Here is an 18,925-nt window from a genome sequence, read left to right on the forward strand (position 1 = left end):
GTAAAGAAAATAAGAACATTTACTTACCCATTGAAAAGACGGCAACTGGAAAGAAAGGGTGTGTGGTAGAAGAAGGGTATTTTCATTGTCAAATTTTAAGTGTGAACCACATCAACTTATTACCAACATTAACAAACAATTCTTTTAAAAAGTAAATCATCTGCAACCGCTTGGGATCAATGGTCTGGTAATGTCTGATAACACGAAACTTGCAGGTACCCCTTGACTCAGCAATACCAAGCCCACGTATTCCCTCAAAAGGAATTTTTTAAAATGTCCATTTGTACAAGAATATTCAGAAGGAATGTTTTCATAATAGCCCCAAACTGGAAATAACCCAGATATATATCAATAAAAAAGTGAATAAACAACCTGTGGCACAATCATACAATGAAATTCTACATAGCAATACAAAAAGAACAAATTTCTGATATAAGCAATAATATGGATAAAATTTAAAGACATATGAGTGAGGAAACCAGACACAAGTGACTATATTTCACTTTAGATGAAGTTCTTGAACAGGCAAAACTGATCTATGATAGAAAAAAAAAGTTTCAATAATGACTGTCTACAAGGGTACAAGGACAGGAATGGCTGGGAAGGGGCATGAGAGAACCATATGGGGGCAATGAGACTATTCTATATCTTAATAGGGGTTTGGGCTAAACACAGGTCTAAGGGCAAATGTTATACCTAGAATGGATGCATTTCACTATGTGTAATTTACTTTTAAAAATCCCATAAATATTGAACGCTGGTTAATATTAATATAATGCATGCTCATATGAGAAGGGGTAGAGTGTGCTAATGTTTTTAACCCACTCTGAAATGCATTTAAAAAATCAGATGGATTGATGGATAAGTATGTGATAGAGAGATAAGTGCAAATATGGCAAAATGAACAACTGAATACAGATAGTGGATCTATGGATATTCACTGTACAATTCTTTCAAATTAGCTGTATGCTTGACATTTTTTCATAATAAAATGTTAGGGGAAATTAATCATCTTACTATGATGATTTACTTAAATTACTTAATTAAATTTTTTACTCCTGAGAAAATTTAGTTGGAAAATTAAGAAGGGAAATGTTCAGAGGATGAGAGGTCTGAATTTTTTTTTTGAAATTTTTTTTAACAGAATGTGATTTGAAGAGGAAAATAGTTTTTAAAATATATTTTTAAGAGCACTGAAATTCAGAGTGAGGAAAAGTTTAGCTTGCATTTATGATTATTCAAATAAATTTAAAGAGCGGGAACAATTGAAAAGATAATAAAAGGCTGAAGAGAGAAAATACAAACTGTAAAAAAAAAAAAAGAATTTGTATGGCTTTCAGCAAGAACAATTATTCTATGGTTTATAATGAAGACTTTACAAAACCTGCACAAATCTCCCCAGACTCAACCATATAAGCACAGACTTACTAACGAAATTTTTAATCACAGCTTATGATTGCCAGACAGTGTTTGACATGCCAGGGGTGAAACCATGGCAGTGCCTGAGGTCCCTGCTCTCAGAGTTCCAGGATGAAGAGAGAGGAAATAAGCAGGTAAACAAAAGGACGGGCAAAGGATGAATGCCCTGAGAAGAAAACAGTTGGCAATAAAAATAGAGCGGGTGGGGCAGAGGGAGACGTAAGATGGGTGGTCCCTGGGATGACATTTGAAGACACCAGACTTCAGAAGACCCGGGAATGGTTTTCTAAGCTGAACACAGAAGGTACAAAAAATAGGGACTGTTTTGCTGAGATACGGAAAGCCAGTGTGGCTGAAATGCAGGGGGCCCAGGGTCTACCTGTGTAGGATACAGATCATAAAGCCAGAGCTAAGAGTGATGGGCAGGCATTGGAGGGTTTTAAGTGGGAGTGATATGACCTGATTTACATTACAGAGATCACTGGGGTTCCTCTGTGAAGAATGGATTGGAGGTATGAGAGCCATAGCTCAGAGTTCAGCGTTAAGTCCACCATACGAGCTGGTTCAAGAGAGAGTGGTGGGGCTTCCCTGGTGGCTCAGTGGTAAAGAATCCACCTGCCAGTGCAGTTCAGTCCCTGATCCAGGAAGATTCCATATGCCGCAGAGCAACTAAGCCCAAACTGCCACAACCACTGAGACCGTGCTTTAGAGCCTGGGAGCTGCAACTACTGAGCCCCTGCGGCACAACCACTAAAGTCTGTGCACCCTAGAGCCTCTGCTCCGCAACAAGAGAAGCCACTGCAAGGAGAAGCCCGAGCACCATAGCTAGAGAGCTGCACCTGTTCATCACAACTAGAGAGAAGTCTACACAGCAACGAAGACTCCAGCAGAGCCAAAAATAAACACAATTATTTCAACAAAGAGAGAGGGTGGAGGCTCAGACCAGCAAAGTAGCAGTAGACAGTGTAGGCGGATAGACAGATTTAGGATCGATTTGGAAAGCAGAGGAAAAGGGTTTAGGATTGACCAAATGACAATAAATATATGCCCCGTTACTAAGTGAAAGAAGTCAAATACAAAAGACTATTTACTGTATGATTCCAGAACTCAGTGACAGAAAGCAGACGAGGTGTTATGTGGGGCGTGGATTGACTGCAAAGGATTTGAGGGGATTTTTTTTTTTTTCTGATGTTGTTAGGTCTTTTCACTTAGTCTCTTTTTTTTGTAATTGAAATATAGTTGATTTACAATGCTGTGTTAGCTTCAGGTATACAGCAAAGTGATTCAGTCATACCTATGTATTTACATATTAATATATATATTCTTTTTCAGATTCTTTTCCATTATATTACAAGATACTGAATAGTGTTGCTTGTCATATCATAGATCCTCGTGGTCTGCCTATTTTGTATATAGCAGTGTGTACCTGTTCGAGGGAAGTTTTAAGGTAAAGGAACTAACTGTCCTAGACCTTGTTTGAGGTGGTGGTTATAGAATTGTATACAATTATGTACCATGTTACCTCAATAAAGCTGAAAAACAGAACCCCACGAAACAAAAAATGCCTCAGTAAAAACACTGCATGAAAACCACAGAAATATACACTGCATAGAACCATTCAGAGTCCTGTAAGCGTCCCTCCCACAGAGCCCCAGGCCCTGAGTAGTAGCTACTCAGTAAATGGTCAGCAGATTGAAACAACTAAATCGAGGAATGGGCCAAAGAGGAATTTTCATGGCAGGGGCAAATGTTCTTGCTAATAACTAAGTGTTTTACTCCTTCTGGGAAAAACCCATGGAGTAAAAATGAACACAAGCCCAAGGAGGTAAGGAATTTCCATGTCTGCCCTCCTTCTCCCCTCCATAAGACTGTATGATGACTCACAACAGACATGATCTGAATGAGGAGAATGTAGGTAAAAGCTGAGGATGGATGTCAATAGCATTTTTTTTTTAAGGTTGAGTTAATGTTTTCAAAAATTTTGAATGAGTTGTCATTGCTTCTCTCTCTCTCTCTCTCTTTTTGCCACCCCTGCGGCACACGTGATCTTAGTTCCCGGACCAAGGATGGAACCTGTACCCCCTGCAGTAGAAGCATGGAATTTTTACCACTGGACCACCAGGGAAGTCCCAAATTGTCATTGCTTTAAACTTCTGGCTTCTCTTGAAAAGCTAAGTCTCCTGCAGCTCTGGACTCATGGGTTGGTGCCCGTTCCTGTTGGCGTTTACCCTCCTCTCTCACTCACACCACTTGCCTCCCCTCTGTTGAGCTTGCAGCTCCTGATGACATCAATCAAGAACTAGATAATGATTCTAAGAACTTTAAAACTGGTTAGAAACTTAATTATCCCACCCCATTGTGTATTTTATTAACCCCTTTGCTAATCTGTTTCTCTAATTAAGTGATTAGCAATAAAACTCAAACAACAGAAAAGTCGGCAAGGTATTGGAGGAAAATGAGGAAAGGGTTGCTGAGGACCTTGGGTAATTAAAGTTATGTCCACAATCTTAGGAGGGAAAACTGCATCCTTCCTAGTAGAATCAAGGGACTCCATGGGGCCCAGGGCTAGACAGGCAGAATAAGGAACAAGAAGTGAAGTGAAGTGAAGTCACTCAGTCGTGTCCGACTCTTTGCGACCCATGGACTGTAGCCTACCAGGCTCCTCTGTCCATGGGATTTTCCAGGCAATAGTACTGGAGTGGATTGCCATTTCCTTCTCCAGAGGTGATCCCCAAATGCAGTTCTGGAAGAAGCCCTTGGCAACATGTGGTTGGTCTAACATTTTCTTTACGTTCTCAGCATTGGGGTGGTTCACTGTGGGAAGGCCAATATGAAGCTGAATGAAAATTTTGGGTCCCTTGGGGAACACATAAATAGAATAAGGGGCATTTCTATTGTTATTCAAAGGGAGGATGAAGGCTTCCCTGGTGGCTCAGTGGAAAAGAATCTGCCTACCAATGCGGATGTGGGTTGATCCCTAGATCAGGAAGATCCCCTGAAGAAGGAAACTGGCAACCCACTCCAGTATTCTTGCCTGGGAAATTCCATGGACAGAGGAGCCCGGTGGGCTACAGCCCATGGGGTCACAAAAGAGTCAGACATGACTTAGCAACTAAACAACAACAACTCCAATATAAGGCAATAAGCACACACACAACCAGTCTCCCTTTTACCACTGATGGATGGATCAGCCTGGACAGGCCCAAGTGCAGTTCTTCTCAGAGCACAGGCCCTCAGCCACTGTTCTTTGAAATTACCTTCAACGTTTTTATGTAGTCAATGAGGTTACTCCATCCTGGAAATCATTTTGCCTCCAAAAACTGACTCTGCCTTCGGAACATTGAATCTACACTCCATTATGAGTTGATTTTTATATTTAACCCCCCTAAGGAAAATTTCACTTCCTTTCACCTGTAATCTTAGAGGGGTGCCTCTCTATAACCCTCAAACACTGTCCTCAATTTGTTGCATCTTACTGTCAGTTAAATAGGGTTATTTGAGGCTGTACTTCTCAAACTTGAAAATGGATAAAAATCACATGGGCTTCTTGTGAAAATGCAGATTGAGACTTAGCAGACCTGAGTTGGGGGCTGAGATTCTGTAGTGCTGCTGGTCCTAGGACCAACCAGTGTTATTTGCTCAGTCGTGTCCGACTCTGCGACCCCGTGGACTGTAGCCCACCAGGATCCTCTGTCCATGGGATTTTCCAGGCAAGAATACTGGAGTGGGTAGCCATTCCCTTCTCCAGGGGATCTTCTATGGAGAATCTCGTGCAGCATAAAAACTTAATCTGCATCATTATTTATTTAAGTTCTGTTTGTTGGAAAATGTGTAATTTAATAGATCACTAATATTTATCATGCCTATGACAACACTAATGTTGCCAGGTAAACACCAAGCAGTCCAACCATCAAATGAGGCAAATTTTAGGACAGTTTAATCACATCTTTCTAAAATTCTCAGTAATATAGGCACAAATGAATAACCCTATAAAAGGAAGGGAGTTCAATAACTATGATGGGACTCCTATCTATGACTCAAACTCCATGGCATCAGTTGGCTGGCACTATGAAGTGGTCGTCCAAAGTGGTGCTCACAGAAGTATTCAAATTTTGTCTTAGAGTCACTCGTTAATTCAAAATACTTAACATTTGCTAAGCTTGGGAACTTAAAGCAGTGGCAATGTAGAAAGTGGCATTCCTTTATTAGAACAACGGCTCTCAAGAGTTATGGGTCTAGATGGAACAAGACTCTAATCATCAAATTCTCCCCCCAACCCTCACTTTTTTTGGGTCACTTTGCTCAGCATATGGGATCTTAGTTCCCCAACTAGGGATCAAACCCAAGCCCTTTGCATTGGAAGCACAGAGTCTTAACCACTGGGTTGCCAGAGCATTCCCAATCATAGTATTTTGAGTGATGCTTACCCAAGTACATTAGAAGGAGAAGGCATTCTACATGCATTTGCTTTAGCATCAGGGGCTTAAAAGGCTCATGTTTAAACTGCAAAGTTTCATCTTAAAATCAAATCACAGATCAAGAAGCACATGAAAGGATGCTCAAGATTGCTTGAGCATCAGGGAAATGAAGATCAAAATCATGCTATCACCTCACAACTATCAGAACGGCATCACCAAAAAGCACACGTAACAAATGTTGGTGAGGATGTGGAGAAGAAGGAAGCCTCATACACTGTTGGTGGGAATGTAGATTGGTGCAGGCACCGTGGAAAACAGTATGGAAGCTTCTCAAAAAATTAACAATAGAGTTACCATATGATCTAGTAATTCCACTCTTGGGTATATATCTGAAAAAAATGAAAACACAAATTCAAAAAGATATACACAACCCCAATGTTCATATCAGCATTATCTACACTAGTCAAGATATGGAAGCAAACTAAGTGTTCATCAATAGATGAATGGATGGAGATGAATGAAATACTACTCAGCCATAACAAAGAAAGGAATTTTGTCATTTATAGCAACATGGGTGGACTTAGAGGGCATTATGCTAAGTGAAACAAGTCAGAGGAAGACAAATACTATGGGATACAACTTACATGTGGAACCTAAGAAATACAACTAGAGAATCAAAAAGAAGCAGACTCACAGATATAGAAAACAAACTAGTGGTTACTACTGGAGAGAGGGAAGGGGGAGGAGCAATTTAGGATTAGGGGATTAAGAGGTACACACTGTTAGGTAAAAAATAAGCTACAAAGATGTATTATACAACATGGGGAATATAGCCAATATTTTATAATAACTATAAATGGAGTATAACCTTTAAAAATTATGAATGACTGTATCGTACATCTGTAACACAGAATATTGTACAGCAACTACACTTCAATAAAAAAAAATCAAATCACAGGTCAAATATTACATCAGTGATAATCTGCAATCACATGGGAAACTCCCACGACCTCCCACTACTTCAATTTAACCACCTGCATCTGTGCCCATTTAATATTCTACATCCTCTTACACTGATGAACTGTCCATTTCACTAACTAAGCCCAGCCCCTCCACTGAAAATCATAGCTCTGGCATTCTCTCTTCTCTACTGTGCATCAAAATTTCCCTCACTAAGAGGAAAACAACAGAATGGGAAAGACTAGAGATCTCTTCAAGAAAATTAGAGATTGCAAGGGAACATTTCATGCAAAGATGGGCTCGATAAAGGACAGAAATGGTATGGACCTAACAGAAGCAGAAGATATTAAGAAGAGGTGGCAAGAATACACGGAAGAACTGTAGAAAAAGGATCTTCACGACCCAGATAATCATGATGATGTGATCATTCATCTCGAGCCAGACATCTTGGAATGTGAAGTCAAGTGGGCCTTAGAAAGCATCACTACAAACAAAGCTAGTGGAGGTGATGGAATTCCAGTTGAGCTGTTTCAAATCCTGAAAGATGATGCTGTGAAAGTGCTGCACTCAATATGCCAGCACATTTGGAAAACTCAGCAGTGGCCACAGGACTGGAAAAGGTCACTTTTCATTCCAATCCCAAAGAAAGGCAATGCCAAAGAACGCTCAATCTACTGCACAATTGCACTCATCTCACACGCTAGTAAAGTAATGCTCAAAATTCTCCAAGCCAGGCTTCAGCAATATGTGAACCGTGAACTTCCAGATGTTCAAGCTGGTTTTAGAAAAGGCAGAGGAACCAGAGATCAAATTCCCAGCATCCGCTGGATCATGGAAAAAGCAAGAGAGTTCCAGAAAAACATCTATTTCTGCTTTCTTGACTATGCCAAAGCCTTTGACTGTGTGGATCACAATAAACTGTGGAAAATTCTGAAAGAGATGGGAATAGCAGACCACCTGACCTGCCCCTTGAGAAATCTGTATGCAGATCAGGAAGCAACAGTTAGAACTGGACATGGAACAACAGACTGGTTCCAAATAGAAAAAGGAGTACGTCAAGGCTGTATATTGTCACCCTGCTTATTTAACTTCTATGCAGAGTACACCATGAGAAACGCTGGACTGGAAGAAACACAAGCTGGAATCAAGACTGCCGGGAGAAATATCAATAACCTCAGATATGCAGATGACACCACCCTTACGGCAGAAAGTGAAGAGGAGCTAAAAAGCCTCTTGATGAAAGTGAAAGAGGAGAGTGAAAAAGTTGGCTTAAAGCTCAACATTCAGAAAACGAAGATCATGGCATCCGGTCCCATCACTTCATGGGAAATAGATGGGGAAACAGTGGAAACAGTGTCAGACTTTATTTTTGAGGGCTCCAAAATCACTGCAGATGGTGACTGCAGCCATGAAATTAAAAGACGCTTACTCCTTGGAAGAAAAGTTATGAGCAACCTAGATAGTATATTCAAAAGCAGACACATTACTTTGCCGACTAAGGTCCGTCTAGTCAAGGCTATGGTTTTTCCTGTGGTCATGTATGGATGTGAGAGTTGGACTGTGAAGAAGGCTGAGCACCGAAGAATTGATGCTTTTGAACTGTGGTGTTGGAGAAGACTCTCAGAGTCCCTTGGACTGCAAGGAGATCCAACCAATCCTTTCTGAAGGAGATCAACCCTGGGATTTCTTTGGAAGGAATGATGCTAAAGCTGAAACTCCAGTACTTTGGCCACCTCATGCGAAGAGTTGACTCATTGGAAAAGACTCTGATCCTGGGAGGGATTGGGGGGCAGGAGGAAAAGGGGACGACCAAGGATGAGATGGCTGGATGGCATCATGGATTCGATGGAAGTGAGTCTGAGTGAACTCTGGGAGTTGGTGATGGACAGGGAGGCCTGGCGTGCTGCGATTCATGGGGTCGCAAAGAGTCGGACACGACTGAGCAACTGAACTGAACTGATTGGTTCATTTCCATCTGCAGACAAAACATTTCATTCTGTTTTTAAAAGAAGATGCTCTTGATCCCACATCTTTTTCCAGTGATTGCTCCAATCTCTCTCCCCCCTTTGCCTCCCAACTCCATGAAAGGGCTTTTGATACCTTCCGTCTCTCACTTGCTTCTCTGATCCCTTGAGAACCCACTCCAATTAGTTTTGGAGCCCACATCCCATTTAAACTACTCTTCACAAGGCCACCCATAGTCTTCACATATAGTAAACCCAGTGGTCAATTCCCAGCCTTCATGCACTTGCCTTTTAAAGCAGCATGGATCACGTGGGTCCCTCTTCCCTGGAAAATACTTCTTCTTTTCTAAAATAATTTTTAGTAATTAAAAAAAAATTTATTTATTTGGCTGCACGGAGTCATAGTTGCCGGCATGTGGGATCTTTGTCGTGGTGCATGGATTCTCTAGTTGGAGCACACAGGCTCAGTGGTTGCCCTGGGCAGGCTTTTAGTTGCTCTGCAGCATGTGGGATCTTAGATACCTGACCAGGGATCCAATGGGTACCTTCTGCAGTGAAAGCGCCAAGTCTTAAACTCTGGATGACAGGGAAGTCTAAAAGGTACAAACTTTGGGCTATAAAATAAGAAAGTCATAGGAGAGAATATAGAACATGACTATAGTTAATGATACTGGATTGCTGAAAGATGCCAAGAGAGAAGATCTTAAAAGTTAATCATTATGAGAAATACAAATTTTGTTAAGCATATATTCTGACAGATGTTAATTAGACTTTGGGTGGTGATCAACTTGCAGTATTTACAAATATCAAATCATCACGTTATACACCTGAAACTAATGTTACATATCAATTATGCTGTGCTGCGTGCTATGCTTAGTCACTCAGTCATGTTCGACTCTTTGCCACACCATTGACTGCAGCACGCCAGGTTCCTCTGTCCTCCACTATCTCCTGGATCAGTTCAGTTCAGTCACTCAGTCATGTCCGACTCTTTGCAACCCCATGAATCACAGCACACCAGGCCTCCCTGTCCATCACCAACTCCTGGAGTTCGCTCAGACTCACTTCCATCGACTCCGTGATGCCATCCAGCCACCTCATCCTCTGTTGTCCCCTTTTCCTCCTGCCCCCAATCCCTCCCAGGATCAGAGTCTTTTCCAATGAGTCAACTCTTCGCATGAGGTGGCCAAAGTACTGGAGTTTCAGCTTTAGCATCATTCCTTCCAAAGAAATCCCAGGGTTGATCTCCTTCAGAATGGATTGGTTGGATCTCCTTGCAGTCCAAGGGACTCTCGAGAGTCTTCTCCAACACCACAGTTCAAAAGCATCAATTCTTCGGTGCTCAGCCTTCTTCACAGTCCAACTCTCACATCCATACATGACTACTGGAAAAACATAGCCTTGACTAGACGGACCTTAGTCGGCAAAGTAATGTGTCTGCTTTTGAATATACTATCTAGGTTGCTCATAACTTTTCTTCCAAGGAGTAAGCGTCTTTTAATTTCATGGCTACAGTCACCATCTGCAGTGATTTTGGAGCCCAAAAAAATAAAGTCTGACACTGTTTCCCCATCTATTTCCCATGAAGTGATGGGACCGGATGCCATGATCTTCGTTTTCTGAATGTTGAGCTTTAAGCCAACTTTTTCACTTTCCACTTTAACTTTCACTATCTCCTAGATAGTTTGCTCTAATTCATGTCCATTGAGTCGCTGATGCCATCCAACCATCTCATCCTCTGTCGACCCCTTCTCCCCCTGCCCTCAATCTTTCCCAGCATTAGGGTCTTTTCCAATGAGTTGGCTCTTCACATCAGGTGGCCAAAGTACTGGAGCTTCAGTATTCAGCATCAGTCCTTCCAATGAATATTCAGGACTGATTTCCTTTAGGATGGACTGGTTTGATCTCCTTGCAGTCCAAGGGAATCTCAAGTTTTCTCCAACACCATAATTCAAAAGCATCTTGTATTTATTTACTGATTTGCCTGTACCAGGTCTTAGTTGCTGCATATAAAATCTTACATTTACAGCATGCAAACTCTTAGTTGGGGTATTAGTTCCCCTACCAGGGATCGAACTTGGGTCCCTTGCATTGGGAGCTCGGAGTCTTAGCCACTGTACCATCAGGGAAGTTCCAGGACACTTTTGTTTAGATGTCTCCCTATGAGACTACTATACATTCAACAGGCCTAATCATGAGGTCACTAACTTCCTCCTGAGCTAAATTAAACTCTGGTCCCCTTCATCTATCTTCCACATTTGTCTCCCTTTGTATCTACCATATCAAATTTCTCTGAATATTTCTTTTAAATGTTAAATCAGATTTCCTTTTAGTTTCACGTATACAGTTTCCACTCATCTCTTTCCCCAGCTCACTGACAACAGAAGATAGGCAGATGTAGGAAGTCTCAGCCTCCAAATCTATTTTTACAATTGATAGGGCAATACAAATGGCGTCAGAACATTAAAATGGAACTTCTTAAAGTCCACCAAAGCAAGAAAGAAGCTAAGAATAAGACTATCCGGGACATCTTGGAAACGTCACAGATTTTATCTTCTTGTGGCCCAGTTCGATTCCAAAAGAAATCCAGAGATGAGAAAACCCATAACTGGGTTTTTGCTTGCTTTATGGAACGACTTTGACGGAACAGAAACTGTTTTGACACCTGAAACTAATACGACATTGTAAATCAACTATACTCCAATTTAAAAACCAACTCTGTTTTGAGTATTATGGGCTACTTTTACATTTTTAATACTCATAGAAATTTCATGACTCACTTCATTTTACAAATGAAGAAACTACGATTCAAAAAGATTAAGCAGAGTGCTGATTACCCAGCTGGTTACTGGCAGATAGAACTTCAAATTCTGCTATCAAGCTCTGCTGTTTTACTCCATCACAGTACATACATACGTGCAACATTACAACATTAATGTGCAACATTACAGTACAACATTCAAGGTATTGTTGCTATATTATATTTGCTCAACTTGAAACTGGTTTATAAGCCAAAATTAGCATAAACAACCTAGGTTAATAAGTTTGGAAATTAGCTTAAGTCTGGGATAATATAGCAGTTTCATTTCATTTCCTCATTTTCCAATTTAAGTTCAATGGAAGAGAGTAATTCATTTAGGAAGTACAAACGGCGTTAGGCGGGCTCACAATCTCCAGAGCAGAAGGGACTCTAGTTAACACTGACAAAGTGGAAGAGGCCCAAGTAAATTTGCCAAAAGTAGGAATATGGAAATTGTGCCCATAGCCAGAACAATGGACATAGCTTTGTCAAAACAAAGAACAATAAAGTGAGGGAAGGCGATTTGTCCAGCCCTTGTGCTACTTCATGGCTTTTTTTCCCAGTTGCTGGTTTCCTATTCACTCTAACAAAGAAAAAGATTAAACACAGGATTTAACATTTCACAAGTTTTTATTACCCTTTAGCAGAAGCAAAACACTGCACATACTAAGCTGCAGCATTCAAAAATCCAAACTAAGGAAAACCGTCAGATAACAATCTCCAATAGCAATGCTGCCCGGTTCAGTCCCACAAAAGAAAGTCGTCCAGACTTGATGCCACGGTGTGTGTTCCCCGCAACCGAAAAGCTTTAACTCTGATACAGACTAGGGATCGAACCCGCGCCTCTTAGGTTTTCTGCATTGGCAGGCAGGTTCTTTACCGCTGAGCCATACAGACTAAATTTAAATGTAACTATCCTGAGGGTTTACTGCTCTGAGCTAATCAATATATTTCATACATGATACAATAACGTCTTGGCTTCTATCTTGACCTCCGGGGAATTATGTCAATGTGGACGGCTAGGAAACTACATCAGGTATCAGGCAGGACGTAAATTAGCCTTGAATTTAAAGTACAAAGCTGAAACGACAGGCCCTGAAAATACAGCCACAAAATAATGCCCAGGGGCACTCTTGCTTTGAACATTGTGTGGGCAGCAGATTTTTATCCCTGGTTCTCTGCTGGGCTTTTCGGAGTTGAAAACTGTTTCTCAAATGCTAGGCTATAGGTGTCAAGGACCATCTAAGTCCTTTTAAAGACGTTTTGTGCACTTGCATTCATAATTTATGACACTTCTTTTTTCCCCGGTAAGCCAAAAAAGCACTTACTGCCTCGGAGCTTCATCAAACTAGTCGGTGATCCAAAGAAGGCATTAAGTGGGTTTTCACTCAGGCTCTATGAAATCTGCCCCGCCCGGCCCCCGCCAATCTCACCAACACGCCCAGTCACACACCCAATGCATCCACCGGAAGAAAGCTTTTTAAACGAACAGAACACAAACTCACAGACCCAACCCCCAACTACTAGTTACTCAGGCACACGTTAAGGAGGTGCCAATTTTATACAGGGATTTTGTTTTTAAACTCTTCCTAGAAACGACCACAGCTGTGCGCTCCCAGAGGGTTTTCGTTACAAAGCGTGCATGTGGTTTTTAAGACAGTTATTTTTATCCCTACTTCCTACCGTGTGAGGGGGCGGTGAGCAACGCAGGTAGTCAGCAACCTCCGTCACTCGGGTGACTGGGCTTTAAAAGGCTGCGTTCACAGGCTTGGGGGTAATATTCAAGCCCCAGATCCCACCCTGGCGGCCACAGAAAGTCACTGGGACTGTCCAATCTGACGGTTCTTTGAGAGACCTGGGCGTCTGTGTCGGGAAAGGGAAGTTGGGGTGGAAGGACACTTTGCACAGATCCTTGCCTGCTCAACAGACCAGCCTCGGCAGGCGTTCTGGACCACACGTGCACAGAGCGAGCAAAACAAAACCAACTCCGGCTCCCGGCGGAGAGGGAAGCGCCGCGCGATTAACCGAGGGGAGCGGCCACTGCGCTCCGCCGAGTCCCCGTCTGGGTTCCCCGCGCGTGCTGCTCCTCCACCCCTGCGCACCCTCCTCAGCTCGCCAGCCCTGGATCCGCATCCCGGGGGCTCCACACCTGGGCTGCCAGAGGAGGTGGCTCTCGGGAGCGCTGTAGGACCCGCTGGTTGGTGTTTCTCCCCCCTTGAAATCCTGTGTCACTTTCCGACTGGGCACTTTCCCAGTGGTCCGCCCTCGACGGGCCCAGGTTTCTCCTCACATCAGTCTCCCCGAAGTGCTGTCATCTCAGTCCCCCATTCCCACGGCTCCTCTAGCATCACCCACCGCCCCCCCGACCCCCGACCCAGGGCGGGGAGGGCGCGCAAACCCAGCTCCCCTGGCACTTACACATGGCCACAGCGGGTCCGAACGGGGTGGTGCAACACCTCCAAGCACACAGAACAGTCGAAGGACGTGACGGGCAGCTCAGGGTCCCCCCGGCGCTCCAGGGCCCGCGGGGTGGCCGAGGCTGGCGCAGATTTCCCGCTATCGCTGCTCAGCACGGAACCCATCCCTGCACCTCCGGCCCCAGACGGTCGCCAAAAGCTCGGTGCCTGCGGCCGGCTTGTTTTGTTGTCCTGCGGTGAAGGAAGGAAGTCCCGGCCCAGCTGCGATCGCCGCCTCCCCGCGCGCCCAGCCCGCGCAGCCGGGGAGCAGCCTCGGTCGCGGCGCCCAGCCTGGGTCTAAGGCAGGCCGAGTACGCGGCCGCTTTCGGAGTGAACCTCCCTCCGCTCGCTGCCCGAGTCTAGGCTGGGAGGCGGCGGCGGCGGGGCGCACGGTGCACGCCAGACGTCCCCGGGCCCTGGAGGATTGAAATCTGACACCTCAACTGCAGAGCAGAGGACCTGGGCTGGCGGTGAACCTCGGCGGCAATCGCACGACTCCTCCTTCCGAACCACTAGAGCGAGTGAATGAAAGTGCGGGCGTGGTCTTCCCTGAACGCAATCGGAGAACACCCACTTGTAAGGTGATGGTCCTCTCGGTCTTGCAATGTAATGATTACTGCTGTAGCCACAGAGAGGATCTACGAGCGTCTCCGAAGAAAGTGCTAATCACTACTTCCGTCATCTAACCAACCCTCCATAAATGGAGAGGTAGCAAGCTGTAGTGGGAAGAGTTCTTGGAGCTGAATTGAGTCCCACCTCTAGGATAGGGATTCCAGCGCTAAGTTCTAGGAACGTCCCCCTCCCCCCACAACCGCCCCTCCCCCCAACCTCCGCTGCCCGCTCCCCGCCCAGTTTCCTCACCTTAGGATCTCTTGCTGTTGTTTGTACTCCTCTCCATCAAATACACCAGTTATTAATTCACGCATTTAATAAAACTTACTGAGTGCCCACTGCGTGACAGACTCCGTTTTGGTGATTGGGGACACAGTTTCCAACAAGCAAAAATCACAGTTCTCACAGAACTTACTTAAAAAACATTTTGGGGGAAGATAATCATAGATTCAGGGTTTCCCAGGTGGCGCAGTTGCTAAAGAATCCTCCTGCCAATGTAGGAGAGGCAAGAGATGCCGGGTTCCATCCCTGGATCGGGAAGATCCCCTGGAATAGGAAATAGCACTCCACTCCAATATTCTTGCCTGGAAAAATCCCATGGACAGAGAAGCCAGGTGAGCTACAGTGCATAGGACTGCAAAGAGTCGGACACAACTGAGCACCCACGCAACAGCAACAATTATAGATTCATATTCTCATTATTAAGAGAACCCATAGTAGTACATAGTATGCATATGCAATACACACATACAATAATAAACAATAATCCTATACACTTCATCCAGTTTTGCCCATATTTTACTTTTAATGAGACGATATAAGGAATCAACAAATAAATAAATAAACTTGTTCATTTCAGATAATAAGAGCCAAGAGTAAGATAGAACTGGGAATGGAGATTGGGGCAGTAAGCATAAGAAGGTCAGGGAAGACTTTTTGGTTTTGGTGATATTTGAGTAGAGTCATGAATAATGAAAAGGAGTCAAACACTCCAAGATTTAGGGAGAAACTTGCTAAGCTCTGGGAATGGTGAACCAGGCAAGAACAACAATAACAACCAGCCCAGAAAGAAGGGTGTGGAGCTGGAGAATGGGGGGCTAGGAGTGTAAATGGGATGAGATGAGATGGCAGTCAAACCTGATCATACTCAATCTTTCAGGCCAGGACCAAGAATCTGGGTTTTATTCCAGCTGCCATGTTTGAGTACTCTGACTGCTGTGTGGTTTGGAAAAGACAAAAGCAAAATAAGAATGGAAGCAGAGAAACCAGTTAGGAGGCTACTGAATGAGTCCAAGTGAGGATAATAGTGGCTGAAGCAGGGGCTTCTCTGGGTAGTAGGTGAGAGATGGACAGGTTTGGGATTTATTTTGACAGAAACCTAAAAGGGCTTGCTGAGAAAATGGATACAGGAGTGAAGGAAAGATAACTATTGTTTTCTGTAAAAGAAAAACCCCTCTTTTGATTCCCACATGCCCCTTAGCTCCTGTCCTATGTCTCGTTGACCGGATTCTCTGCTTTTTTATGTCTTTGTTTCTTAGTTACCTCCTAATGCAGTCCAACCTGGGTTCTGAACTGACCGCCGCTCCACCTTCATCTGTCTGAAAACCAATTCATTACCAACGTCACCAGTGGGTGGCCTTTATGTGGCTCATTTTAGTCCCTTTCTTGCTTCACCTCTTACCCACATTTGTCAGTGTTGGCTTCTGCATCCTTGGAGAAACATGTTTTGGCTTTCCTTCTCTCTTTCTGGCTGTTCTCTCTCAGTCTTCTTCTTTGGCCTCCCCTGCTCCATGGAAAACCTAACTGCTGGAGATGGTAGGATTCTGTCTTGGGATCTTCCCCCTTCTGATCATTTATTCCCTACCTAAGAATCTCAAAAATCACATCCATTCTGCTACCATCTAGGTGGCAAAGTCTTTATCTTTACTCTAGGCACTCATATGCCCAACTGCTTACGCAATATAATCAGCCCGTTGCTTCAGACACCTTCAGCTCAACATGGACAGTAACGCACTCACCTCCAGCTGTTTATTCCTCTCTTAGTAAATGGCACCATAATCTACCTAGTAGCTCAGTCCAGATACCTGGGAGTCACCTTTAATTGCTTCCTCTTCTTCATTTACATTGAATCAATCCCAATCATGATTCTGCTTCCAGTAAATCTCTCAATAGTTATTGAATTGTTTCCTTTTTTCTCTATTCCCATGGCCAGCCCCCACTTAACTTTAAATCATTGCATTCTCTTGTGTGACCTGATGCAGTAGTTGCTATATGTTCTGGGCTTCCCTGATGGCTCAGATGGTAAAGAATCTGCCTGTGATGTGAGAGACTTGGGTTCGATCCCTGGGTTGGGATCCCCTGGAGAAGTGGATCCACTTGCATTCCCTATTGCCATTGTCCAATTTCTTATCCACATCGCAATTAAAATGACCTTCTGGAAAGCAAGTATCTTACGTCACTCCATGCTCAAAAGACTTAAATGGCTCTCCATAACCCCTAGGATTACATTTCAAATCCTTAGCATGATCTTCAAAGCTCTCCATGATCTTACTCCTTCAATAACTATAATCAGTAGAATACCTCTGCAACAGGGAATAGAAATTCAACAGAAGGCACCTTAATCAATAAAGATATTTATTATCTAATATGTAGATCAGTCCACAGAAAAGCAGTTCCAGAGATGGCTCAGCAGTTGAAAGATGTCTTCAAGGTCTCAGCCCTTTGCCATCCCATGTCAGTAGTGTCTTCCTTATGCTGAAAGATGGCAGGCAGTGCTCCAATAACCGCATCTACACACAACAATCTTGAAAAACAGAAAGGAAGGATAGAGTTTCCTTCTCCTAGCTCCTTTTCCTTTTAAGTGGGAGGAAAACATTTCCTAGGTGCCTTCTGTAGACTTCCCCTTATATCTTATTGGTTCAAACTGGGCCCCATGACCATTCTTAAACCAGTCACTAGCAGAGAACCATGAGGATATTTTAACTGGTTTAAACTCATAATATACTCTATAGGGCTTGGCACTTCAGTTATCTGAGCAGTACAGTTAGGGGATCCTTATCAGGAAAGAAGATTAAGAAATTGGGTAGGCCCACAATAGGGCCTCCCAAAATAACCATTTTGGCTCCCATCTCCTTTCACTCTCTCCCTTATTCTGTATGGTCCTAAATTTCTCTGCTTCTTTCCGTTCCTTGACTGGGATGGTCAGAAAGCTGTTTCTGATCTCAGGGATTTTATACATGACTTTTTGCTCTGTTTGAACACTTTCTACCAACACCCACCACTTTCAACTCCCTCTAATTCAAACCTCACGTCTTAGTTTGGTGACTGTAATTCAATACTAATATCACAAGGTAGATATTATTTGTTCCCATTTTATAGGCTCTGAGAATTTAACTTAGCAAAGGGCACACAGCAATTATGTGGCAGATCAGTATTTTAATCCTAGATGTTTTATTTGTGCTTTTCACTAAAGCACTTATGTAGAGATGAGAAACACTGAGAATCTTAGAAAAGAATAAGACAAACATTAGATAAATTAAGGCAGGAAACTGGGACCTGGGAGGATAGATGGCAATTACACAGCTGATATTATTTATAAGGCTCTTAATAAACATAAAATGGACAGTAATGATGATGATGAAATTAGGCAGAGAATAAATTTATAATCTAGACTCTAGGCCCTGAAAGGGATCAGAAGCATACATTAGTAAAAAAGAAATTTGACAGCCCTGTAATCAACATCTCTGGTATCAAGAAGTCTGAGAATCTTAAACCTAAAACGAGAATACAACTGCCAGGAAAAATACATGATTTACTTATCAACTTATTTGTAGGAGTGATGAAAAGAAATGAATTTACAATTTCAAGTGGCATTGAAGATATGAGAAAGACATGTTTATACTCATTTTTTTTGGTAAAATTTTTGTTATAGGTTTTATTTATTTGATATTGGAGTATAGGCAATTAACAATGGTGTTGTGATAGTTCTAGGTGGACAGCAAAGGGCCTCAACCATACATATACATGTATCCATTCTCCCCCAAACTCCTCTCCCATCCAAGCTGCCACATAACAGAGATCCCTGTACTATATGGTAGGTCCTTGTTGGTTATCCACTTTAAACACAGCAGTGTGTGACATGTATATATTCTTTGCAGTTTGTTGTTAGTACCAAAAACTTAGAGAAAACATAAATATCCACAATAGGAAAATATTTTCATAAAGTATGGTACATTTACTTAACAAACAGATAAAACAACATTTAAAAATGTGGAGCTTGCTATTTTTAGGCCTGTT

General features: G+C 42.9%; 1 protein-coding gene across 1 annotated transcript in view; it reads right to left on the reverse strand.

Annotated features, from left to right (window-relative positions):
- Window positions 1–14,691, reverse strand: part of RNF125 (ring finger protein 125) — a 45,118-nt gene extending 30,427 nt beyond the window's left edge. Inside the window, exon 1 of the mRNA XM_069568945.1 lies at window positions 13,980–14,691. Coding sequence (XP_069425046.1) covers window positions 13,980–14,143 — 164 coding nt within the window. The 5' untranslated portion in view covers window positions 14,144–14,691. The remainder of the gene's footprint in view (window positions 1–13,979) is intronic.
- Between the last annotated feature and the right edge of the window lie 4,234 nt (window positions 14,692–18,925).

This window comes from Ovis canadensis, chromosome 23 (genome assembly GCF_042477335.2).
Source record: "Ovis canadensis isolate MfBH-ARS-UI-01 breed Bighorn chromosome 23, ARS-UI_OviCan_v2, whole genome shotgun sequence".
NCBI classification, from domain to species: domain Eukaryota; kingdom Metazoa; phylum Chordata; class Mammalia; order Artiodactyla; family Bovidae; genus Ovis; species Ovis canadensis.